At 40.5% G+C, this 26,778-nt stretch overlaps 1 protein-coding gene and 1 long non-coding RNA gene across 3 annotated transcripts in view; one reads left to right on the top strand and one right to left on the bottom strand.

The window, feature by feature from the left end:
• The window catches only part of sema3b (sema domain, immunoglobulin domain (Ig), short basic domain, secreted, (semaphorin) 3B), a 152,174-nt gene that overhangs the window by 19,654 nt on the left and 105,742 nt on the right, over positions 1-26,778 (bottom strand). For both annotated transcript variants that reach the window (XM_034696207.1, XM_034696206.1), the window contains exons 3-8: positions 26,099-26,256; positions 21,236-21,298; positions 3,280-3,399; positions 1,084-1,177; positions 785-904; positions 538-680 (exon numbers count right to left, since the gene is read on the bottom strand). In XM_034696207.1, the coding sequence (XP_034552098.1) occupies positions 538-680; positions 785-904; positions 1,084-1,177; positions 3,280-3,399; positions 21,236-21,298; positions 26,099-26,256 (698 nt within the window). The remainder of the gene's footprint in view (positions 1-537; positions 681-784; positions 905-1,083; positions 1,178-3,279; positions 3,400-21,235; positions 21,299-26,098; positions 26,257-26,778) is intronic.
• LOC117821729 lies at positions 24,199-26,520 on the top strand. The gene is made up of 2 exons (XR_004633028.1): positions 24,199-24,420; positions 26,088-26,520. It is a non-coding gene; the product is annotated as an uncharacterized LOC117821729 (long non-coding RNA).

The following is a 26,778-nucleotide window of genomic DNA, read 5'->3' as shown; positions in this document are numbered from 1 at the left end:
ATCTGATTTCAAAGTGTTTTTTTGAGCATAAACTTTAAAGACATGTTTTGGGGACCTCTTAGACCAATATATATTGATGAAAAAAGTGTGATATGTCACCTCTAAGATGAGCCAGCTTATACAAGAAACAGTGTAATCATAGTTTTCTAATAGTGAGTCATTTTATACTTAAATTGGTGTTTTTCTTCCCCAGGCATTCATTTGCTCAAATGAAGTATACAAAATAAATCAATGAGATTTCTTTGCTTATATTCAGTATATTTCACTTCTAAATGTGCTGTAGGACGTTTGTTTTCCAGTAGTTTGAGCTAAAAATCAGCATATTCTACTTACTTCAACCCTTTTTAATACTTTTCACAGCCTGCTTATTTCTAGATTTAACTATCTCATTTTAAGATTTCTTTTCAAGTAAAATGAACTCACTGCATGGACAGATAATTTCACTAGTTTTAATAAATCTTCACCTTGAATTAAGTTTTTTTACCCTATATTCAAGCTACCCTTTTTTGCAGTGTAGATGATGAAACCATCTCCTACCCTGCAGAGTTGTCCGATACGGGAGTAGGTGGATTTTCCCAGCCCCTGGGCCTCAACCGCCGTCTCCCGGAAGAAGAAAAAGACCTTGTCATCGTCAGGGTTCTCACTCTCTGGGACCCAAAAGGACCCGACAAACTTTGGTTCTGTTGGACACAAAGACGAGATATTAATTCCTTTGATGTCAAAAACAAATGGGATGTTGTTTGTTTTTCTAATAAAAGTGAAGCTGAAACAAACACAAACAGACCATTGAGCCAGCGTGAGTCATGCTGTTCGGTGCGGATGGACGGCCGTTTCCCCAGGCTCCTAAAGATGGTGAAGTCCCGTCCCATTAAGTCTGTGGCGACACCTGCATACAGCTCATCACCTAGAAGACAGGATCCATCAATGACTCACTCATTATATATTCTGTATCATGCACTTCAGAGGCAGTATTGAGTGATTTGTAATGGGTAAGAATCACACATGAACATACAAATCTGAAATCTTAAGAAAAAGAGCCATCAGGTGGAAAATCAGCTCATGTGACTGAATGAGTTTAATTACCGACTAGCACAGATGCTGCATTGTGACGAGGATCATAAGGACTCTTTCCTTTGCCATCCTCAACCTTGGCGGGGTCGATCCTGAACACGTGATCCTGATAGAGAGGACAGGGAGAGAGTCATTGAAGGTGTGATCATCCTGTTTCATTTTCTGAATCACAGAGGAACTTTCTGGTTGAGATTTGAGCAGCAACCTCCGGTCTAAAAATATGAGGCCAGTGCGGAAGTACTAAAAACTGAAGTTCATCGAGGATCCGCTTGAGGCTGGCTCTGGAAGTACAGGAAACCACATACACACCAATTCAAAGAAGATGATCTTTACAGCAGAAATAAACATGTTTACAGCCTGGTTCAAAAAACCAGTGTAGTCTGGATAGCTCATTTCTCTATCGGCACACACTGTACGGGGGGGGGGGGGGATTTTTTCACTAGAGGCAATTTTGAAGATATTAAGATTACCATCATGAGAGGCACAGCTGACTTGATGACAGGCAGGAACACTGAAGCTGAGGCTCAAAGCTCACCTCTTTACCTCACACTATGTTGAGTTCAGCATTTCCAATATGGCTGCCACCGCCGACTGGCCTCAAAACTTCAGAAACAGATGTGTGACGTCACGGATACCAAGTCCATTATTTATACAGTCTATGGGTGTGATCTGAATTAGTCCTCTCTGTAGCTTGCCTTAAGTCAACTTCATTATGCATAGCGTGTTAGCCTGCTGAATATCAATCATCCCCTCTACATGAAAACCTTTTTCTTTATCTATGATCATGTTCTCAGTTCTAGTAAACGCAAAAAGATTTAGCTATACGACATCTGATGGTGTCTCTTTTAACTTCTCACCAAAACAAATAGCGCATTGATAGTTTAATTGGGTCGAATTGCAGCGTTATAATTGATTATTTAATGACAAGAAATCATTCAAAACAAGTTGTTTGTGAGCTACTCAGAGTATGTCTGCACCCTCAAGGCTGATAGAATATATTTTTAGACTACACTGTAAAAATGAAAACTTAAAATTTTTGGCCTGAAAATGATTTTTTGGTCAACTTAACAGAAAATGTTCCATTTTGTTTCAAACTACATCAAAGTAGTGATCTCATCTACCTGTATTAAGTTTGTTGTGTAAAGTTGGTCTCATTTCATAAGTTAGATTAGTAACACTTAAAATTATGGGTTTGAGGCTCGGCTAAATTATGTGAGTCTGCTTCAGGCAAAGAACTGGGTCTCCAACTCAAATCTACAGGGGTCTTATTCCACACTTTCAATTCCCCACATGTGGCTCCATCTCTGCTGTCCTGTGTGGATTTGATCGCTCTAAAGGTGAGTGTTGTGTTTCAGTATAGTATTGAAACTCTAGCTTTACAGTTGGTTAGTTGATGGTGAGTTGATTACCAGTTACTGTCACTTTAATTTGTTTAGTTAATTTAATAAGGCATGGTCATTATAAAGGGAGAAGTTCTGGTGGCTGGTGGTGAAGCTTTCAGCAGTGTGACTGCCCCCTGGTGGCTGGCTGCAGTATAGGTCAAAAAATCCGTCTCTCCCATTCATTTGAATGGGGGAGCAGTCAAACTTTAAAAAATAAATACACGTCGTACGAATGTTTCTCACATCCGTATGCTGTGGTGATATGTAGTTAGTATCTGAGTGTTTTGTGTTCAAGGCCTCTTTTTCCTGAAAAGTTTCTTTTTTACGGGGGTTTTGCACAATGGCGGCGCCCAGGAGAGGGATTTTTTGGCTTCAGTACTGTACAACGGGAAGAGGCGGAGCAACGCTGTTCATTTTTATTTACAGTCTATGGTCATTACCAATAGTTAGCCGCCTTGAACATTAGCTAGCTACCTTGCAGGTGTGAAAACGGTGCAATAACGTGCAGTAACAAAAGGACATTTTCTCAACAAACAATAATAAGTTGGAACAACTTTCACTTCTTAGTATGTAGAACTCAAAACTTTAAGTTACACTACATATGAATGATAAGTTATTTCAACAAAAACTAATCAGTTGGCTCAAATGTAAGATTTCTAGTTAGCCTCAAAACTCAAAAATCGAGTGCAGACAGTTGCCTTGAAATTTTGAGATTTCACAGCTTTTTCGTTTTAACAGTGTCGATCTCGTACTACACACAAACTAGGAAATAAGAGAAGCAATAACAGCAGTCTTTGTGCAGTGGTTTGGTTTGTGTATGTCTCACCTCCATCCTGTGTCCCACCTCTACAAAGGCACAGGTAGGGTGGAAGGCCCCAGTCCCACAGGCGTACAGGTGCGTGCGATTGAAGTGGTGCACAATCTTCACGTAGTTCACACAGTCAGACTGAAAGAGACACAAAGAGGAACAGATTTAATAAAGATCAACCTTCATCTTTCTTTGTCCTTCAGCCCATTAAACACAAATACAACTTCAGATCTTTGTCGTGAAATAAAGATAAATAAAGTCAGTTTGAAGTGTAATGGTGGGATTTCCAGTTCATTCCCAGAGAGAGAGAATCCTGAGTATAACTTTGGATTCAAAGTTAAAAATACACATGCAGGAACAATAGGTATCTTGATGCACAAACAAAGTGAATCAACAGTCGACCACAGCTCGGACTCTCCCTCTCTTTTGGTTTAGTGATGAACATTCCTCACATAGCTCCTCTCGCCTCTTCTGCTTGTGACAACAACGTGGAGTACTCTGTTGTGACAGCGTTTTTGTCCTTGCTGTACACACACACACATACCCTGTGTGTGACGACTAAGCACAACATAGCAAGGTAAGCCTCCATATGAACACACCAGGCATGGGAACGCTTACAGCTTCATTTAAAATGTAAACATGAGCCAATGCAATCTAATCAAAGCCTCTTATGACAGTCACAGTTACAGATATCAGTAAATTATCTATGCCGTGGTGATGCAGGTTGTATGATATTCTCACATGATGAAGTCAACTACGATAGGTGTCAGGATTCAACATGAGGACACGTCTTTAATCATTGTAAGGTCAAAACAGCTTTAGTAATTTTTGTTGGCACACATTTTCAGATGGTAAAATCTAAAAAAATAATACCGTGTGAAACAAGAACCTGATCACACACAGCAAAAGGCAAAATATGCAGAAAGAAAATGTTCCAAAAAGTTAGAATAAAGGGGAGTATATGAAATGTAGTCAGGTTTATATTTTGTCTTTCTTACAGAAGGACATAAAGATGAATTCCAGTTGTGTATTTAGCTGTGAAATCAAGCAGTGGTTGTGTCTATAATCACAAACTCATTCCATACTCCCTACATACAGTAGTTAGCTGGAAAAGAGACAATAAAGTGACACTACTTTTATCACTTTAATAACAGGGATATAGGAAAGTTGACTTCCTCTCCTTGCTTGTTTTAATGTCAGCTATGCTAACTGTCTAGTCTTAAGCCTGATTTATACTTCTGCGTTCAATCGACAGCGTAGCCTACGCCGGAGGTCCATGTAGCTCCCATACCTACGCAGAGGCCTACCCACGTAGCTGACCTGCACCTCCTCCAAAATGTAACTACGTATGAAAGCGGCACAGACTGCAAGCCCTGCGATTGGTCGGCTCGGCGGCATTGTATTTCCTGCATTTACAGCACTTCCAGGATCCCCGCTCATTAGCCGTGTATTTAATCTCCTCCTCTCTATTCTTCATGTAATCATGTCTGTATGATAAACAGCAACATGTATCAGCTGTAGATTAACATAACACGCTCTGAATCTCTGTGGAAAAGTAAACAGAGATCGTAGCGGGGCCGGAAGCAGGGGACCGGCTATCAGAGAGACCACACTGCCCTCAAGCGCTTCGGCGGTATACAGAAGTATAAACCAGCTTTTAGCAGTAGCATGAAGTAGGGATGTCAACAATGAATTGAGTATTCATTAATTAATTATTAAGAACTTACTCGACCATGTGATTTTTTCCAATTTTCTGTCACTTGGAACAAACATCATGTGGTCTCATATTTGGTTCAGCTATCAGGGAGGTGTTTTAAGTTTAAAGCATGTTCGATGTGAGTCAGCTGACTGAAGGTATTTCTCACAGCGGAGACGCTCAGCTTATGTTCCGGTTGCGCTCAGGAGACATGACAACATGCACATGCCTTTTATTCAAAATGAGAAAAAGTGGACACTGAGTCTGAAATATGTTTCTGTTCAGTTCCCTTGTTGAAGTCTGAGTCTTCACTTTTATGACTGTTTGCCTGCAGAGATTAATTTATGAGCCTGCTCCATATGTTGATATTCAGCGTGTTTAATCATTTGAACACTTCAATATGATCTGTAACTATTCAATACCGTTTGTTATATACATTGTGTTACTCAGGAAAATTTGATACAGGGGGAAAAACACATTTGTCATTGTTTTTGACACATCATGGAAAATACTTAAAATTGACTTTTCTATTATGAAATAATGGGACTGTCATGGATCTTAAGTCATATTTAATTATTGCCACAAAAAATATATATTTCATGACACGTGATTCACATTTATTTTGACAACCAATAAGTTTGTCTTTATCAGCAACGTCAACGAAAAGACAAGAAACCCTTTTAACAACAGGCCACTTTATTTCCCTTTACCGTTGCTGTCCTTTCTCATCAATTACATTCAGCGCTCTCATCCTTTTCTCTCTCTTCCCTCTATTTCTGGAGACCACAGGTTATTGACCCACAGTCACATCTGTCCGTCTCAGAGTCAGGTTACAGTAAGCCGGATCTCAGGAGACCACTGAAGAAGAGATTTACTGTACTCTATAGACTGATGGTACAAAATCCATTTCTAGGCAGATGTCTATTCTTAAAGCGAGGGTTCATCGTATTTCCAGGTTACTGAACGAGTGACAGGGACATGGACACAGAACTGTCAGCTTTGGGATTACATAACTGTAGGTTTAAGTTTCTGTACATCTTGCCTAAGTAATTTGATTTAGCTCGTTCTACACTCGCCTGTAAACACACACTTTCCCTTCCATCTAATTGAGTTACCCCTTTCAATTTTTTTTTACTTTCCTCCAGAGAGGAGAGGCCACTGTAACATCTGTCTGTTGATCAGGTTACACTCAGTCTGTAGAAGAGCTTATTAAGACCTGAACCTGACCATCAGCTGCAGACTGCCAGAATGAGAAAGTATCCTGTGTACAGAGTCTGCACACATTCCTCATTATCCAATGTTTTTAATCCTCAGGTTTCTATTTTAACTTAATCCTATGTACATGTGTGTCTGACTGAACCCAGACAGCACGTTCACTTTGGCTTTCGTCTCAGTTTTTCTATTTTGACCTGAATGGATGAACTGTTTTGACTGTTTAATCTGGCTTTTAATGAGGGGTCATTTCAATTACCTCTGAACTACATTATTACCATCATGATCTCAGGTCCCTCCTTTTCAACAGAATATCAGAAAACTGTCCTGATTTGTTTTGCATGTCCGATGAAGATAGACTTCAGTTCCTGTTTACACACAAAGTGTTCCAGTTTGCTCAGTTTGTGTTAAATGCTGTTCAGCAGCATAGGAGCACACTCTATGTCTGATTTAGTTGTTGTCACTGCCAAATGTCTGAAGTATAACTCTGTGCTTCTGAATTACTTTAGGTCATTGTTGGACATGTGCAGTATTGTAACTGCTCTTCTTTCTTCTATTTTTCTTTTTCTTCTGATGTTGTTGCTCCTATTTTGTTTTGTTTTGTAGTGTCTTGTAAGTCCATATGGGCTGGGCACCTTAAGGTGCACGACACGATGAATAATAAATAAACTAAACTAAACTAAACTAAACTAAACTAAACTAAACTAAACTAAACTAAACCATTGTGACCACTATTTTAGCAACATTTTATTTATTCTATTTTATTCTATCTTATTCTATTTTATTTTATTTTATACTATTTGTCCTTGTATTTATCTGACTTTACTATATTGCTTTTATTTTATTTTATTTTATCTTATTTTTCTGATAAATAGATATACTTTATTTCAGACCCATAGGTCCATATCAGCACAAAAATAATATGAAAGACTAAAAATAAGTAAAATACATGTCCAGCAAAAAATAAAAATATCACATAACTACAGTTTACACATTCATTTTGATTAAAACATAAAAAGGCATTTCTTCCAATGTTTCCAAAAACAAGAAAAATACCTTGTGTCACTTAATGTGGGCTGAGTGAGTTCCCTTAAAATTTCATTTTCTGAATCAGCTCAGCGACATATACATTTATACATCGAATTTATCAGTACAGCATGAAATGTAGGGACATTGATACAAACGTAAAACTTGTATTGGTCCACCTTGGTTTAAGGAAGATTCGAAATGCATCATTAGCTTTTTCATTTTAGATTTTAACTGTAACTGCACAACAAATGGGCAGTATAAAGAGGAGTACAGTAAGCTCTAAAAAGCTCTGTTTTAACATTATCTGTGCACATTGGAAATATACATGCCAGCATATGAGCCTGTGCATACAGTTTACAGCACTGTCGCTGCAGATCATCATCATCACACAAGTGATGCCCACACAAGTGATGCCCACACAAGTGATGCCCACACAAGTGATGCCCACACAAGTGATGCCCACACAAGTGATGCCCACTAAGTCTGCCCGAAATCTGGGTGTCATGATCGATGACCAGCTAACCTTCAAGGTTCATGTTGCCTCGATTGCTCGGTCCTGCCGTTTTTCCCTCTATAACATCAAGAGGATCAGACCCTACCTGACAGAACACACAACACAGCTCCTGGTTCAAGCTCTTGTAATGTCACGCATTGACTACTGCACCTCTCTACTGGCAGGCCTCCCTGCATTAACAGTTAAACCTCTGCAAATGATCCAGAACGCAGCAGCAGCACGTCTGGTCTTCAACCAGCCAAAGACAGCTCATGTCACTCCCCTGCTCATGCAGCTCGCATCAGATACAAAACTCTAATCATGACTTACAAAGCAGTAACCAAAACCGCTCCAGTTTACCTGGAACCCCTCATCCAGGTCTACTGCCCCTCTCGGCCACTACGCTCAGCCTCTGAAAAGCACCTAGTGCTTCCAGCATACAAGGCCTCAAAATCACTAGCTGGACTCTTCTCTTCTGTTGCCCCTAAATGGTGGAATGAATTGGCCAACTCCATTCGATCTGCAGAGTCCCTCTCTACTTTCAAAAGACAGCTCTTTAGGAAGCACTATGCACTTAGCTAGACTGTTCTCCACTGTTGTCCCCAGTGGCAGATCATGTTTTCCAGCTACAATTGACTCACACTGTCCTGCTCTACTCTGGGAATCTGTGTTCAGCTCTTGAGTGACCCAGCACTTGGTACTTTGGTCATTATTGTGGTGATGTTAATTGTTGATGATGATAAAGGAAGGTCTTAAATTGTGTGGTTGCTTCATTGTAGATGTTCCTTATTTTGAAAAAAAAAAAAAAAAAATCCTTATTTACTTTTGTGCATTGCCTTTACACTGCTTGGCAGTACCTGCACCCAAATGGACTTGAAGCACTTTGTTACTCTTACTGATCTTGTTTCCTCTTGTCTAGATCTTTGCTTGTGTTGTTCTTGTTCTCGTATGTACGTCGCTTTGGATAAAAGCGTCTGCTAAATGACATTGTGACATTGTAACATTGTAACATTGTAAGTCATTTCTGATAATGTGCCCCAGATATTTGACTTTGTCCACTACACTAAGCAAGTGATTTTTCCACTTTTAAATATTGCTTTTGTTTTCTGTCTCTTCTTTTGTGAATCACTTTAGGCTGCATGCTTGAATGTATGAAAAGTGCTATATAAATAAAAAAATAGATGAGTTGAGTTCATCTGAGATGTTCAAAAGTTCTTTACTGTTTGCCTTAATTTTTCCTTATTTATCTAATAAAGCCTCTTATATTTATAGGATAGACTGCTCATCTTGTGTTTCATCTTCAGTCATCAAATGTATTTCAAGATTGTATGGAAGTAGAAAGAAAACCTGTTACCAATGAATGGAAGTTAGTGGTATCTTTCTCATTTGGTTTATTTCCTCATCTCTGAAATCAAATTTTGTTCTTCATCTGGCTGTTCTGTCTTTCATCCGGCCTGTCCGTCTGTCACCTTCTGACAGACGGACAGGCCGGGTTGTGAAAGCGGCAATAGAAGCGGAATTGTGGCTCATTAGGCCCTTAAACTCACACACACTAACACAAACTCACACACACACACGCACACGCACACACACACACACACACACACACACACACACACACACACACACACACACACACACACACACACACCAGTTTCAGAACAAAGACCTGCTTTTAAGCCTTTGAAAACCACCAGGGGTTTAGGGTTGGAGCTGTTGGAGTGTGAATGCATACATGTGCCTGTCAGTGTGTGTGTGTGTGTGTGTGTGTGCTTGTGTGTGCTTGTGTGTGCTTGTGTGTGTCTGTGTGTGTGTGAGCACATGTGAAAGTGTTCAACCAATCGACGGGCCGATTAAGCTGTTGACAAACACAAGAGACCTCTGTTACCATGAAAGGAAGGGGCACACACACTCCACCTTGTCTCAACCCTTGGGGCCAACACACACACACACACACACACACTTGAACACACCTGCTCAGCTCCATGTGCTCCTCTGATAAAACATAGTGCCAAGTTTCAGTCAAATCTTTTCCCATGATTCCTTGTGTGTGTGGCTGGAGCCAGACTTTCTCCTCCTCAATGCGGTTTCCATTGTATTTAAGCCTTTAGAGTGTGTGTGAGTGTGAGCATGTGTGTGTGTGTGTGTGTGTGTGTGTGTGTGTGTGCGTGCGTGCGTGCGTGCATGTGTGTGTGTGCGTGCGTGCGTGCGTGCGTGCGTGCGTGCGTGCGTGCGTGCGTGCGTGCGTGTGTGTGTGTGTGTCAGAGGGCAAAGGAAGGTGAGGGAGTCAGCAGAGTGACAGCTGGACAAAGTCAATTCTTTGATGTGACAAAAGAGAAAAAAGAGGAGGAGGAGGAAAAGAAAAGGTAAAGACACCAGGAAGGTCTGAAAGGATCAGAAAGGAAGGAGGAGAGAGGGAGGTGAGTTATGCTTGCAATTGCATGTGTGTGTAGTTGTGTGTGTGTGTGTGTGCTTGTGTGTGTGTGAGGGTGGGTATTAAAGGGTTCACTGGCCAACCTTTGACCCAACACTGACTCATTAGTTGAAACAGTGAGGAAAACTCAGGCTGTGACCTCACTGAGGCCTGAGCTTCAGCTCTTTCCTTCATGTTTTATAAAGCTGCATTGTTCCTCTGTGGATGTCTGTTTCTCTCTTTTTCTTTCTTTATCCTTTTTATTCTACAAATCATTAACCCCAACACTGATTTATCTTTTGGGCCATTGTCTGTCCTTCTGCATCTCTTTCTGTTTCACATACAATTTGGACTTTCAATTCATGCATTATTTATCAATCTGTAAATATTTAAAAAATAGTTTGATGGTGTAATTAAATAAAAAGCTTGTTTTTTTTAATTTATGTAATTTTTCTTAGTCAATTGTTTTGATTCATATGCTTGCATGCATCCATACATGGCTGTTGTTGAACATTATTTATCATAGGCTTAAATCTACACTACCAGTCAAAAGTTTGGAAACACCTTCTCATGCAAGGGTTTGTATTTATTGTAATGATTGTAAACACTGTAGATTAATACTGAAGACATCAAAACTATGAAAGAACATATATGGAATTATTGAATGAACAAAAAAGTGTTAAACAAAGCAGAATATGTTTTATATTTTAGATTCTGTAAAGTAGCCCCCTTTTTCCTTCATGACAGCTTTGCACACTCTTGGTATTCTCTCAGTCTGCTTCATGAAGTGGTCTCCTGGAATGGTTTCTAATGAACATGAGCCTTGTCAAGAGTTCATTTGTAGAATGACTTGCCTTCTTAATGTGTTTGAGACCATCAGTTGTGTTGTTCAGAGGTAGGGTTAGTACACAATGGATAGCTCTATTTGACTACTGTTGTAATCCAGATTATGGTAAAACCAGATTATTTCATAGTTTTGATGTCTTCAGTATTAAAGCTGGGGTTGGTAATCAGATTTAGATACACTTTTTGTCATACTGGTTAAAATGATCTTTATGTCCTGATGGTAATCATTACATGATGTGTTCCTAAAAAAGAGTGAAAAAAAGCTGCTATCTACAGCCGGAGTAAACCTGGGAAAACACCAACCAATCACCGTGTTTTGGCTCCCCAAATTTTAAACCAATCAAATCCCGTCCAGCCGTTCTGCCCTCCTCCTGCGCGTATATTTCCCCGGCGTGCACTCCTCCGAGTCCCCGTCTCCTGCCTCTGCTTCCCCTGACTCTATTTACTGCCCCTCTCGCTCGTCCTCGGGCCTGTCCCCTCTGACCTGATGAGGTGCTTTGCTCAGGACTGTAGTCCAGATCAGAGTCTAAAAAGCTCTCACCAACAAGCAGAATAATTAATGACGTTCAGTAAGTCCTACAGAAAATATATATTTATTGTAGCATCCGTCCGGACGCTGTAGTGATGACGAGCCGATTGGTGAACACGTTGATCTTTAATAACCGGTCACTGTCGGCCGTGATCACGCCAACCAACAAAGCAACAATCAATGTTTGAATGAATGAAGAAATTCTCCTCTTGTCTCTCCCACTCGCACACTCTACACCTCTCCTGATGCCTTCACTGACTGTCAACACTGTAGGAATTAAGAACATCTACACTGAACACGTTTAACAAACAGTAGAGCTGTTACAGTATTATATGTGTGTTATAACTTTTCTCCTGATATCGTGTCACCAGTACAACTGGATAATGCTAGCATGCTAGTTGTGAGTACTAACAGCAGCCATGTTTGTTTGTGTTTTTAACTTTCACTATGATAATGTTTTGGTGAGGACCGGTTTTGAATCAGTCACCATCATATGGTCGAGAATCAGCGGCGCTCATGCATGTGAGCGGGGGGGCGTCGTTTTGGAGGAGCTCCGAGGGAGGAGGGGAGGGGTTAGACAGAGTCATGAGGAAAAGCTACATTCAAATTCATGCTGGTTTTCCGAGACTACCAACCCTAGCTTTAATCTACAATGTTGAAAATAATTAAAATAAATAAAAAACATTGAATGAGAAGGTGTGTCCAAACTCTGGACTGGTAATGTATATTGCTATGATAAGAAGTGACATTTTTTCAGTCAATCTTAACAAATATTAACATCTGCCCAAGAATACATTTTGAAACAGAAACGTAGCTGCCTCCATCTTTTTTTCCTCTCGTCTGAAGGCAAAGAGTTCCATTGTTCCACCAAAGTTTAATAAAGTTAATGGCAGAGAGCTGTAGCCTGAACACACAGAGCGATGGCACACAGTAGACAACCATTAGATACACTACACAGCAAACTGTAATACCCCAGGAATGCCTTTGATCACCTCTGCTGAACAGGACAATGTAGAAGCATTGACATATGTCTGACATATCTCTCCAACAAACCGAGGCACTCCGACTTTATGAGTTTGTTCTGCTTTATTTTTGTAGCCGTGAAGTTTTTAACGAGTCAGAGACAGATTTCTTTCATTTACTGTGTTTGAAATGCTCTAGTGTCAGTGACTGTTGTGTGTGGAATTCCCCACACACAGATGATATCCACCCGTCTGCACAGAGAAAGTAAAATGATTGTCCTCGGTGGTTTTTGGGAGCATGCTGCCCTGCTTTAAGGCACTCCAACTGTCAATAACAAAATAATAAATTCTCAATCTGCCTTAAAAATGACTGATATTAGAATTTGCAGATCTTGTACAATGCGATTGCTTAATCAGTGGAAGTGGTTTGTAAAGACAATCATGGTCCCAGAGGATGAACCTTGATGGTATGAACAGATCCAGTATTTACTAGATTCAATTTACTAAAAGGTTTTATTGTCTTTGTTTGGAAAGAGATCCAAATCAAGTTCACAGGTTTCCTCACCAATCAGCAGATATTAGGATCACCTGTGAGATTCTCCACAGAGCAGATCTAGACCACTCTATGTTAAATTATGAACAGAGACCCAACACCAAGACAGGGTAAGACTCAGTCTGACCCCACCTTAATCCACCATGAGCATTGCACATTGCAGTATTTAGCTAGTTACAGCGGAGAGGACAAACTTCCTTTAACAGGCAGAAACCTCGAGCAGAACCAGACTCATGTTAGACACACATCTGCCTCGACCGAGTTGGGTCTGGAAAGAGGGATGGAGGAGAATAAGAGAGAGAGGGAGCGGTGATTGTGTATCAACAACAATACTGCCCGCTGTTAGGGGCATTCCAACTTGTCATTCGCTGGAATGTCGGCTGACTCTTCACAGTCCAGGCTCATGCATGTGTGTTCTGATCCTGAGGTGGTCCTGATAAAGACCAGGTAGTAGAAGTTAATACTAATCCTTGGGTTCCAAAGCTCTGTGTTGACTCGCTGTCGTACGACAGGTTGTGAGATGTTCAGAGCAGAAGCCCCAGAGGAACCTGTCAGTGTGATTTGTATGTGGTGGGTTTGTTGGTGCTGCACAGGAAGGTCTCCCTGGTCTCCCTGACAGCCTCTGTGTTTAACTTTGCAGTAGTTGGTTATTCTTTTAGGATAACTTGAAGACTCACCCTGACAGGTGGTCATTATACTAAAAGACTATTGTTTGTCAAAACTGGTGACTGGTGACGATAGCATGTCAGTGCAAACACTCAGTCCTCTCTGTTCGTAGGTTTAAATATAGCTCTACAATGACGCGTCACTAAAAATGCTGACTCACACTGAGTGTCTGGGTGGACTGTTAACTGTTTACTGCCTCTGACTCTGTGTGTGTTTATGTGTGCTTGTTAAGTGTCTTTCCTGTGGTCAGTGTGTGTGTGTGTGAGTAATGAATGTTTCTAACTTATCTTAATGTCGTTGCTTTGATAGGCGGTCCACATGAATCACAACTGTTATGATAGTGTGCGCTGATAGTGTTCTTTTATAATACTTCCAAAAATAGTCCAGGGGGGAAAAAGAAACATATAGAAGTTAAAGGAATAGTACAAAGCTGGAATACATTTGTTTGCTTTGTTGCTGCCCTCAAACATTAAACAGCTGCAGGGACACTTACTTTAGCTTAGCATAGCATAAACAGTGAAATAAGAGAGCGTACAGCCTGGCTCTGTCTGCTTAAAGAGATATTCTAGTTACATTCTTTGCATTTCAGTCTAAGACAGCTAACCTTGTAGAAATAATGTGTAAGTAAGCTGATGATGCAAAAGCTTTCAGACACAACACAATGCTGTCATATCTTTCTATCACCCCCCCCCCCCCCATGTTTGCCCCAATTAGAGATCAAAAGTAAGTCTGGCTTAACACCCTTGAATCCTCCTTTTTAAATTTAGGATTTGCTCAGATACTGAATAAATGATTCATAGAGGAATCCAATTGGAAGAGACGGAATCACATATTACCCCTCTAGAACACTAACATGCAGGCCTGCTGGTCGTACCTAAAGTCTCTAAAAGTGGTATGGGAGGTAGAACCTTCAGCTATCAGGCCCCCTCTGCTTTGGAATCATCTACCAGTCAGGGTCCAGGAGGCAGACACCCTCTCTACTTTTAAGAGTAGGCTTCAAACTTTCCTTTTTGATAAAGCTTATAGTTAGAGCTGGATCAGGCTTGGACCAGATCTTAGTTATGCTGCTATAGGTTCAGACTGCTGGGGGAACTGGCGCACTGACACACTGGGATCCTATCTCACCCCCTTCCCCCCAACCCCTTCATCACTTACTTTAACTCTACCTGTCCCATTAAAGTTACTAACCATAGACCTTTCTGGAGTCCCTGAGCTCCCTTGTCTCGTAGGTTCCTCTGAGCTGCCGTAGACGTCCTCCTGCTGTGGACGTTCCAGACTCCAGCTGATACGGACGTGCTGGACTCCAGCGGCAACAGCTACTACTACTCATCTCATCACTATCACCTCTCCCTCTCTCTCTTATTCTGCAGATGTCTGTCTAACATGAGTCTGGTTCTGCTCGAGGTTTCTGCCTGTTACAGGAAGTTTGTCCTCTCCGATGTAACTAGCTAAATACTGCAAGGTGCAATGCTCATGGTGGATTAAGGTGGGGTCAGACTGAGTCTTATCCTGTCTTGGTGTTGGGTCTCTGTTCATAATTTGACATAGAGTGGTCTAGACCTGCTCTGTTTGTAAAAGAGTCTTGAGATAACGTTTGTTTTGATTTGGCGCTATACAAATAAAGATTGATTGATTGTCTGTTGGAGCGCCAAAACAGACCCTGACAGACGGTGTGTACAGTATGTTATCATGTGTATCCCCGTTCACTACATGTTACTTTTTGTCATTTAAAGTGAGTACAAAGTGTAAAGAGACACACACAGCCTTTTTAAGTTTTAGATGCAAAAGACTAAAGAGAAAAGATTGTCACTTTGTGTCCTGGTCTGGGCGCATGCACACACAGCGACCGGCATCACTGAGAAGTTGGCGTCCTTGTGTTAGTGTCTTCTGTATTTATGAAGTCCTTTGTGTTCCTCCTTTCTCCTTTCCTTTCTCTCCTTTCAGCTTTCCTTTCTCATACAGACTCAAACTCCAATTTAAAGACTTAAGCCCAGATTTTCTTATTTATTCATGTGATTTTATAGTTTTTGTAGTTTTTATTGGTTGATTGTTTTCTGATATGGCTTTTAAATGGAACCTTTAGCACTTTTATCTTTTTATCATCTCTAATGATTTTTATCATTTTTATTGTTACATTATTTTAAGGATAATTTAGCATGTTTAGCTCATTTAGCTAATTCTGTAATGACCTAACATCTCACTAGCTGCAAAACCAGTTTACCTACAGGTATAAATAAAGTAAGCGGAACATTTAAAGCCCACGGTTGTTTCATGAAGGGAAACAAACAAGAACATATGACGTGCTGTAAACATCTGAAGTGACTTGAAATTCCCAAACAAAACTTGCGTGAATCAGAGAGAGCACTGAAGGAGTCCAGAGAGAGAAGGAGTGATGAAAAGTAACAAAGAAGAGAGCCAGTGGAGGAGAAAGATGGTAGCCTCAAAGAAACACACATCTTTGTAATTAGGGTCAACAGTGTGAGGTCAGTGTGTGGGTGTTCACACAGATACTAAAAGTCAAAGGAATAAAGGGGAGTGAGTGTTTAACAAAGGATGAAAATAACATTTTAAAGGCCAAAGAGACCGGGGGAAAAACCCTTCCTCTTATCTCTTCCTCTCTCCTCTTCTTCATCTCAAGCAGTGTCACTAATTCTCTCCTCTACTCAGTGTCTCCACTGTTACCCTGTCAAACACACACACACACACACATCTGAGCACACACATATGCAGACCGACTCCTGGTCAGGTGAAACTGGAGCCTGGAGTGTAGCATGAATGGAGCTCGTTGTCTGTCTGACACAGCTGTGTAATCACACTGATGAAGGGTTTGTTTAACGCACATACAAAGAGACACACATGCTTTGGATACTTACATACATGAATTACTGCACACGCACTCCCTCAGAAGCATGAACATTTATACAGTGTGTATATATATAAAGTCAGAAGAGTGGCGTGTCAGCACTCGGTCACGGGGAGTAACTGTGCTACACACACATGGAGAGCTGCTAATTGTGTGTGATGTAATCCTGGGTGGTCTAAAGGCTGCTGGTGGCCTCGACATGTCGGTCAGTGGAGCTGAAGCTGCTCGGCCCAGACGCCATGCTCACGCAGAATATCACATTTAGACACATAATAATCACATACTGTATTTACTCTGCATATTTTAAGAAACCATGTGTTTGTCCTCTGACGATCAAAGAAGAACTTATTTTTCTTTTTGGTGAGCTGGAAGCAGAAAGGGTGACTAGCGGTCAGGGGCATGTCTACATAGAAGGTGGCCAGTGGTGGCATAGGCCCCCACTTGAATCTGATTGGCCAATTTAGGTGCCCCTCAAAGCCAGCAAAGACACACCTTCTCATTCAATGTTTTTTATTTATTTTAATCATTTTCAACATTGTAGATTAATACTGAAGACATCAAAACTATGAAATAATCTGGTTTTACCATAATCTGGATTACAACAGTAGTCAAATAGGGCTATCCATTGTGTACTAACCCTACCTCTGAACAACGCAACTGATGGTCTCAAACACATTAAGAAGGCAAGTCATTCTACAAATGAACTCTTGACAAGGCTCATGTTAATTAGAAACCATTCCAGGAGACCACTTCATGAAGCATACTGAGAGAATACCAAGAGTGTGCAAAGCTGTCATGAAGGAAAAAGGGGGCTACTTTACAGAATCTAAAATATAAAACATATTCTGCTTTGTTTAACACTTTTTGGTTCATTCAATAATTCCATATATGTTCTTTCATAGTTTTGATGTCTTCAGTATTAATCTACAGTGTTTACAATCATTAAAATAAACACAAACCCTTGAATGAGGAGGTGTTTCTAAACTGTTGACTGGTAGTGTATGTGTTGGAGTACTCCCAGGATGAGACTGCTGCCTGCTCTGAATGGCTTGTTCAAAAAGTCACACATAAATGATTCAAGAGGGACATGAGATCTGCCCAGTTTGTGAAGTCTGGTAGGTGTTAAGTTTGTTACGGTCTTTCAAGAAGATTCACCAATCCTAACTGCGACTTCCTGCTCTGTTGTAGCCCTCAAAGACCTAGACAGCCACCGGCGGCTACTTGTTCTTAAATGTTTGCTAACTTTTGAACCACTAATCCTATCAACAAGCTTTAAAAACTCAGGTCCAACGGACATTCTCAGCTTTCCAGGATGATACTACATTTGTCTCATTCAGCATATTCAAAATAAACTCATGAGAGTCTGGCACCCCAATAAATGGTCTAGGTCTTTAAGGGTTAAGTTGCTGGGTAATTTCTTGTTTTTCCATTTCCAACTCTGTGGGTCAGATTTGGGGTCCCCATCATATGGCCATGTGTCATTTTGAAGAGAGAAACCTCACTAAACTCAATAATGACAACTCTGCCAACTTTGTAGCATGGCAACAGTGGAAGAGGCTTCCAGAGAGTAGTGCAGTTTTGGCTGTTTTGCATTTGGCTATTTGTGGATTTCTTTGTATTTAAATGCAGCACAATCTCTTTTGTTGGCACTTTAAATACAAGCGTCAACATCCGGTCTCAAAATATGAAGCCCATGCTGAAGTGTTATAATAATAATAATAATAATAATAATAATAATAATAATAATAAAAAGAATAAGAATAATAAGAATAATAATACATTTTATTTATAAAAGCGCTTTATAAGGTTCTCCAAGTGCTTTACAGTAAAATACAATTATACAATAGGAAAGCAAAAGGAAAACAGTGCAAAAAAGCAAAGAAAAGCAAGGCAGCAAAATAAAACAAAACAAGAAAAAAATCAATCAATTATAGGTTAAAAGCCTTTGTAAAAAGGTGTGTTTTGAGTCCGGATTTGAATTTGGTGAGTGAGGGAGAGAATCTGAGGTGTTGGGGGAGAGAGTTCCAGAGGGTGGGGGCAGCGACAGAGAAGGCCCTGTCCCCCCAGGTTCGGTGCTTGGGTTTGGTGAGAGGGGTGAGGAGGTTGGCGTTGGTGGAGCGGAGGTTGCGGGAGGGATTATATGGCTGCAGAAGGTCGGTGAGGTAGGAGGGAGCTAGGTTATGGAGGGCTTTATAGGTGATGAGTAGGATCTTGTACTGTATTCTGAAGGGGATGGGAAGCCAATGTAGGTTCTGGAGGACTGGGGTGATGTGGTCTCTGGAGCGGGAGTGAGTGAGGAGGCGTGCAGCTGAGTTTTGTATGTATTGTAATTTGTTGAGGAGGGTGTTGGGTGTACCGTAAAGGATGCTATTGCAGTAATCGAGTCTTGAGGTGATGAAGGCGTGGATGAGAGTTTCAGCTGCTGTGAAGGAAAGGGAGGGGCGGAGACAGGCGATGCTTTTGAGGTGGAAGAAAGCCGTTTTTGAAATATTGTTAATGTGTTGTTGAAAGTTAAGTGACTGATCAAAAATTATACCAAGGTTACGGATGTGGGTGGATGCTGCAACAGTGGATTTATCAATAGTGAGTGAGAAGTCTTGGCAGGTGGAAGTGAGGGATTTTGGGCCTATGATGAGAATTTCGGATTTATTACAATTGAGTTTGAGAAAGTTTGTTTGCATCCAGGAGTTTATTTCAGTGAGGCAGTAAACTGGAGTTCATCAAGAATCCACTTGAGGCTGGCTGCAGAAACACCGGAAACCACATACACACCCATTCAAAGAAGACGATCTTTACAGCAGAAATAAACATGTTTACAGCCTGGTTCAAAAAACAGCTTGGGTCTACGAAGCTAATTGCTCTATCGGCACACACTGCACGCGACGGTTCAGAAGATATTAAGATTACAAGTTTTTGCCCAAATAAGGACATGACTGACTTGATTGACAGTTGGGAACACATAGCTGTTGGCTAGGAGGCTCAAACCCCACCACTTAAATCACTATGCTTGGTTGAGTTCAACATTTCCAATATGGCTGCTGCCGCCAATTGGCTTTAAAACAGCGCTCAGGAACAGATGGGTGACATCACAGATACTACATCTATTATTTATACAGTCTATGTTTTAATAGCAGAAAAAATACTTCATGCATTATTTGATGAAAGAGGTGTGTAGAAGAAGAAACAGTTTATCAACAACTATCCAAACTATCCACTGGAGCGATACCTGCAAGCAAGTTTTGGCCCTCTAACCATCCTCTCCATTAGGCGGTCTACCTGCAGGTCTGACTGTGGGTGGCATAATACATTATCTCATCACTCTCCAATTTCTGCATTAAAAGTTCGTCTGTGAGAAATAATGGAATAAAGGAATATTACACCTGTATGAGGTGATCATATCAGTGGTTAGATATGATTAGAGGAGACAGGAAGGGTAAATAAAAACTATCCACTCACTTCATGCAACCCCCACATAAGTTGGTGTCACAGTTGGGCTACCCCTGTCAAAAACAGTCTTGACACGCCCCTGCTTATGGTCCCAAAGCATTGCAGTATGTTCATTAAATCAACCACTTAACATAAGCATTATCCTTTACAGTCACTACATTAAAAGCAGACTTGAGATACAGTTTGTACTCATGTTTTCATCGAAGTAACTCTTAAAATTGCTCAACTTGTGACATGATACCTGAGTAATATAATCATTGGGACATGCCATCAGGTCTTCCATGTTAAATAAAATAAGAGAAGGATTGTGACCTGATGTAATCTAATATGTTTACTAATGAACAGATTCCATTTGACTTCTGACCATATTTAAGATCCATTCATTCTAGTACTCAAGGTGAATTAGAGATACAAAAAGCTCCTATGTCCCGGGGTCCCGTTTAAACTTCCCGAGTTATAAGTAATTTATTGGAGAGCACCACTGAGAGTAACAGTATTTCATATTATCCCTTTCATTTGCTGTCACAGAAACCTCGTAAAAATCCAAACATGAAACCAGGTCCTCTCCGGCAGATCCTCAGCTGTGCTAACCTAGTTTATCTAATGCTTAAATCAAATACACGTCTCTTTTTGAAACATCATTTAATATGTTTCTCTTCTATAGAAAGCACAAAGCCACTTATTCTCATATTGTTGTGTTAAAACAAACATGTCTTGCATCAGACTGGGCAGATCTCAGTCTGGTGGGGTTTCAAACAAACACATTCTGAGGAAGTGATCTCACCACAGGGCAGGTCCACAGTAGGAGGGTTGCACCTTTTTATTACATGTTGATCTGTTTAAACGCTGTGTTTCTGTCTTGTGATGACTCCCATGACTGCAGTGGATTAAAAGGTAGCATTGTGTCGAGCTGCGTAGGAGTGGAGTGAAGCCTCCTTCATGAGGAGCTCCTCGGACCTTTTCATTTAGCTCTGCGTGTGTGATGTCTGCAGATTCAGGAGGAGTGATTCTTAAATGGATTACCTCATTGGTTTGGGTTCAGATACAGTCAGTCTGTAGAGCTGTGAGAGCAAACTAACCAAAGTAAAACATCTTCTTGAGTCGTAACACTTTGGCTGCGTTTATTCCCCACAGAACAGTTTCTGAGGAACGTAAAAATGCATTTCCAGGATCCAAGGATCTGTAAATGTCTATGAACTCGAGGAAAATAAAGGAAAGGAGACATGGAAAGACTTGGTAAGGTAAATTAGTGTCCAAACACTTACAGTGATGTCCTTGCCGGCCCAGTTGCACTCCTCCCTCCAGTCGACAGGAGCAGGCCAGTAGATCTGAAACAAAGCACAGAGAGCTCACATTAGCCTGCATCTCCATTATCCAACCATAATCTGGATCCAATAGCTTCTCTATAGTCTAAGTTTTATTTACAGCAATCATGTTCCCCTCTTTGTCTGTTTTTTAAAGATTCTGCATTGAAGTGCAGAGTTTTATGACACTGGAACGAGCGGCAACCGCCGGTCTAAAAATATGAGTCCAATGCGGAAGTGCTAAATACTGCAGTTCATCGAGTGTCCACTTGAGGCTGGCTCTGGAAATACAGGAAACCACATACACACCAATTCAAAGAAGACGATCTTTACAGCAGAAATAAACATGTTTACAGCCTGGTTCACGAGTGTAGTCTGGATAGCTCATTTCTCTATCAGCACACACTTTACACTGCACAGGCTGCAATTTCGAAGATTTTAAGATTAAGAGTTTTCCATTACGAGAGGCACAGATGACTTGACTGACAGGCGGGAACACTGTAGCTGTTGGCTAGGAGGCTCAGACCCCGCCTCTTTGCGTCACAATTGCTCAACAGAAGTCTGGTTGAGTTCAACATTTCCAATATGGCTGCTGCCGCCGATTGGCCTCAAAACAGCGCTTCAGAAACAGATGGGTGACGTCACGGATACCACGTCCATTATTTATACAGTCTATGGCTACAACCACATTAAATATGCATATGTAACCGGCTGATTAGCGCTCATGCCCCACAGCTGGGTGGGAACCAATCACCTGCAGTTACCTGGTTGTTTGCGGGGATAAAATTGAGTGACGGAGCTCCCTTCAGTCTCTGCAGAGCTCCGGGTTGAGAGCAGGTACGAGTCGCGTGTGTTTTCAATGTCCGTACATGTGAGTAACTTTCACTTTTATTCCAGGACGGTGTTCCTTTCGGGTTGGCGGATCGTTGTGTGCCGGCAACGCATATAGTACGCGGTACGAGCATAAGGTAGTGACGTGATAGGGTCGCGGACGGCCGGGGTAAACCTCAACTGTTTGTTTTTTTATCTTAATGTGCCGTGTGTTTGGTGTTGTATGTAAGTGGTTAACGTTCATGTATTTTGTTGCAGATTGCCACTTTTGCCTTGTCTTTTTGTCTCTTTTTGCTTGTCTTTTTGTTGTCTTTTTGTCTCTTTTTGTTGTCTTTTTGTCTCTTTTTGCTTGTCTTTTTGTCTCTTTTTGCTTGTCTTTTTGTCTCTTTTTGTTGTCTTTTTGTCTCTTTTTGTTGTCTTTTTGTCTCTTTTTGCCTTGTCTTTTTGTCTCTTTTTGTTGTCTTTTTGCTTGTCTTTTTGTCTCTTTTTGCTTGTCTTTTTGCTTGTCTTTTTGTCTCTTTTTGTTGTCTTTTTGTCTCTTTTTGTTGTCTTTTTGTCTCTTTTTGCCTTGTCTTTTTGTCTCTTTTTGTTGTCTTTTTGCTTGTCTTTTTGTCTCTTTTTGCTTGTCTTTTTGCTTGTCTTTTTGTCTCTTTTTGCTTGTCCTTTTGTCTCTTTTTTTTGTCTCTTTTTGCCTTGTCTTTTTGTCTCTTTTTGTTGTCTTTTTGCTTGTCTTTTTGTCTCTTTTTGCTTGTCTTTTTGTCTCTTTTTGTTGTCTTTTTGTCTCTTTTTGCCTGGTCTTTTTGTCTCTTTTTGTTGTCTTTCTGCTTGTCTTTTTGTCTCTTTTTGTTGTCTTTTTGCTTGTCTTTTTGTCTCTTTTTGCTTGTCTTTTTGTCTCTTTTTGTTGTCTTTTTGTCTCTTTTTGCCTGGTCTTTTTGTCTCTTTTTGTTGTCTTTCTGCTTGTCTTTTTGTCTCTTTTTGCTTGTCTTTTTGTCTCTTTTTGTCTCTTTTAGTTGTCTTTTTGTCTCTTTTTGTTGTCTTTTTGTTGTCTTTTTGCTTGTCTTTTTGTCTCTTTTTGCTTGTCTTTTTGTCTCTTTTTGTCTTGAGTTACAGACTCTGCTCAGTAACAGTGTGATTTAAAGACTCTGCTCAGTATCAGTGTGATTTAAAGACTCTGCTCAGTATCAGTGTGATTTAAAGACTCTGCTCAGTAACAGTGTGATTTAAAGACTCTGCTCAGTATCAGTGTGATTTAAAGACTCTGCTCAGTATCAGTGTGATTTAAAGACTCTGCTCAGTAACAGTGTGATTTAAAGACTCTGCTCAGTAACAGTGTGATTTAAAGACTCTGCTCAGTAACAGTGTGATTTAAAGACTCTGCTCAGTAACAGTGTGATTTAAAGACTCTGCTCAGTAACAGTGTGATTTAAAGACTCTGCTCAGTAACAGTGTGATTTAAAGACTCTACTCAGTAACAGTGTTGAAGTATCCCTGTCCAGGCTGTGTAAGCAGCCGTGGCTGTAGCTACAGTTTACTGTCAGGCTTTTTCATGTTCTTTGCATGCTTCTAATTTATTAACTAGATGTGTGTTATTGTCGTGAGTGTGCCGTGTTTATATGCAGATAACCTGGCTGCAGTTAGCGGTGTCCCAACACTGATTTCTGGTGTGTCTGTTCATGGTTGAAGTAGTAATTATTATTGTGTTTTAAAACTATTTGTCTGCCAATTAAATAAAGATTGTATATATTTTTTTTTCTAAACCATGCCTTTGTATTCGTTTGTGGACTAACCTGTGTATTGTTAAAGGGGAAACCCTCTGTTAAAGGGTCGTTAACTAAAAATAAGTATATTGTTAAAACTCTTTGGGTGAAAGTCCCAAGGTGGTGTTGTTGGTATTTTATCTTCTAAACCCAGAAATCCCTTTCCAGCCCTAGCTTGGTTACACATACAACACCTGTTTACATCATTTAATGAATTAACAATACATCTGCTTTGGCAAAAAATATTTTGTAAAGCTTTGGGTTGGATACATAAAGTCTATGTATAAATGGGGTATATGTGGTTTTGTGTAACATGACTGGAATTACCAGTTTTGTTTTTGCATGACATAAAAAGATAAAATTCAAAATGATTCAGAGAGGGAATCATTCATTGTGATGATCTGGGTGGTTGATGGAAAGTCTCAGAGATAGGCACAGAGCACACTGACAGCCATAAACATCTACTTACACCTGAGTACATGCCAGACTGAGAGAGACAAAGAGAGAGAGACGCTGTGGTGATACTGATCTCTGTGAGCAGCATGTATGGAAAACAAGGTAAGAGCATCCTTACTTAACAAATATATATTGCCAAAAGCTGGTTACAGCCTTTTTACAAAAACACACAAATTAGGGGTTAATCAAAATCTGATTTAGCAGCGTTAGCATTTTTTGCTATCTTTTAGCTGTAATGTACATTGAAGTGCAATCAGCCTGCACATGTGCACAACTAGCTAACATGGTTCATTGCAGGAGTTCAGTCTCAACTAGACTAAACACAGATACCTGTTCGCTTCTAGATGTTCCAATATGTTTCTTAATTTTCAAAGCAGCTTATCTTAAAACCTGTTTAAGGATATCTAGGACTCTCATGGGTCAACTCCTCAGGTTGGATAATCTGGTATTCTGGATGTATCTTGAAGCACCACATCCCTGATTCATTTCCACAAACAGCTCTCTGCAAACCAGTGACCTGCTCTTAGACTGTTTCTCAACTTCAAATACGTTCTGAACGAGCTGCTAACTGCCGGCTGCAACAAAAGCCCTCAACAGGTTTCTTATCTCCAGGCTGTAATGTTGCCGGATGCTCGCCGACGAGTTCTGTGATCCTTTGCTGCCAAGTTGTTCGCCCTTGAGCAAAGAACACCTCAAGTCAGGATAAATAAATCTCTACTTCACACTTCTGTCAATCTTCACTTCTCTGCTTTTCCCTCCTATCTTGTCTCACCTGATTCTGCGTCCTCTATCCGTGTGTCCTCTTTACTGTAAAGGAGGAGGACACCATTACACTGAAAACAGCTTCAGCTATAAAGAACCCACACATCCAAGTCATAAATCAAGCTGAGCCATATAACTCACGCAACCAAGGCTTTAGATCTGACTCACAAAGCATGTCATTTACCCCAAACAGCTGTGAACAGATGTTTGCAGAAGACTGTGTACTGTTTTTTTCCCCCTCTATGATATCAATCATGTTGGGAAATGAATGCAATGTGCACCCCAATGTTAAAATTAAACATAACTTATGACAATCACATACCCCGAACACAGGTGTCACTCGATGTGTCTCTTTTGGGTAAATCCCAATGTTCCTTGGACTGATGCTCTCTTTTCATGTCTTTGATCCTCTACCTTTCTCTATGTTCTCCACATTTCTCTTCCTGCTCCTACAAGGGGCATCTTGATACAACTTGCCAACTTTTGACTATTATTGTTTGTGCCATGCGTCTTTGTCCACATAAAACAAACTCTCTAAGCATGTGGCCCAACAGCAATGAATGATTTCCGAGAAAGGAAACAACGTGGCACTGGTTAGAAAAAAAAAGTCTTCCTCATTTTCATCATTTGCCAGAATAATCTCATTGATGTTTATAAAAAAACACAAGTCTTAAAATCAGGCGCATAAGGTTTCTAATTAGGCAATAGTCCCTATTACCAAGAGATTTACTTACCAGCACTGTGACCTAAGTCATCACTTAGATCAAGTGTTTCGGTTTATTCCATATTGTTTGATGAACTGCAGTGTGTTTGAAATTCTCTCGTGTGTATAAAGTCTCATTGTAGATTGTAGAATATAAGTGTGTGCTGCACCATCCATCACTTTGCTGTAGATTCAATACTATTTCACTCTCTTGTTGTGCAGTTAAATATTGTAAGTCCATATGTAGAGTGAAAACAAAAAGAGTTCCTGATCTGTGTTTATTTTGATTCTTTTTTCCCTTCAGGTTTTACCAACCTTGTGTTCCTGCTTGGCGATGTTGTCCAATGACAGTGATAACAGGAAGTTCTTGGCTCCGACAAAGAGACGGCCTCTCTCTTCGTCCAGCAGCAGCGCGGAGAAGCAGCAGGACCGCTCTAGCTCGAACCGCCGCACTCCATGGAACTGCTGCAGCTCTGAAAACGCAGACATACAAGATTAAAGATGGCTGCAGCCTTCAATTTCACAAGTTATATGCACTCAAGTATCCTGTTTATGTTGTGTGCATGCAAACATTGGATATGGTTAAAGCAGCAGATGACGGTTCACCAACACATCTGGTTGTGCTCGAGATCTATGCCTATTAAAAGGAAGTTATTCCGTGTCAGTGCTACCATATGCTTGCTTGTGGTGGCTTTTGTTGTGTTTTTGCTCCAAATAAATAGAAATGGACTGACTGACAGAGTGGTCATGGTTTCAGAAATCTAGATAATTCCTCACTGTAGCTTTAAGCAACCTTTATAAGCAGCCTGAAGTACAATGGCATGTTAACACCTTTTAAGGGTCACTGGACATCTTTTAGCAGGGGTCACACTAGAAGATAATTTGGCTGATACTGCTCTGGGTCCAACCCCCCCTTTCCTGCAAAAGTCTAGACTTTTGGTGGTCCTAAAGATTATTGTTAAATCATCATCATTACATTTTCCTGTAGTGTGAGC

Source organism: Notolabrus celidotus, chromosome 11, assembly GCF_009762535.1.
Source record: "Notolabrus celidotus isolate fNotCel1 chromosome 11, fNotCel1.pri, whole genome shotgun sequence".
NCBI classification, from domain to species: domain Eukaryota; kingdom Metazoa; phylum Chordata; class Actinopteri; order Labriformes; family Labridae; genus Notolabrus; species Notolabrus celidotus.
The sequence above is the reverse complement of the archived record's forward strand: the minus strand, read 5'-3'. Positions and strand labels throughout refer to the sequence as shown.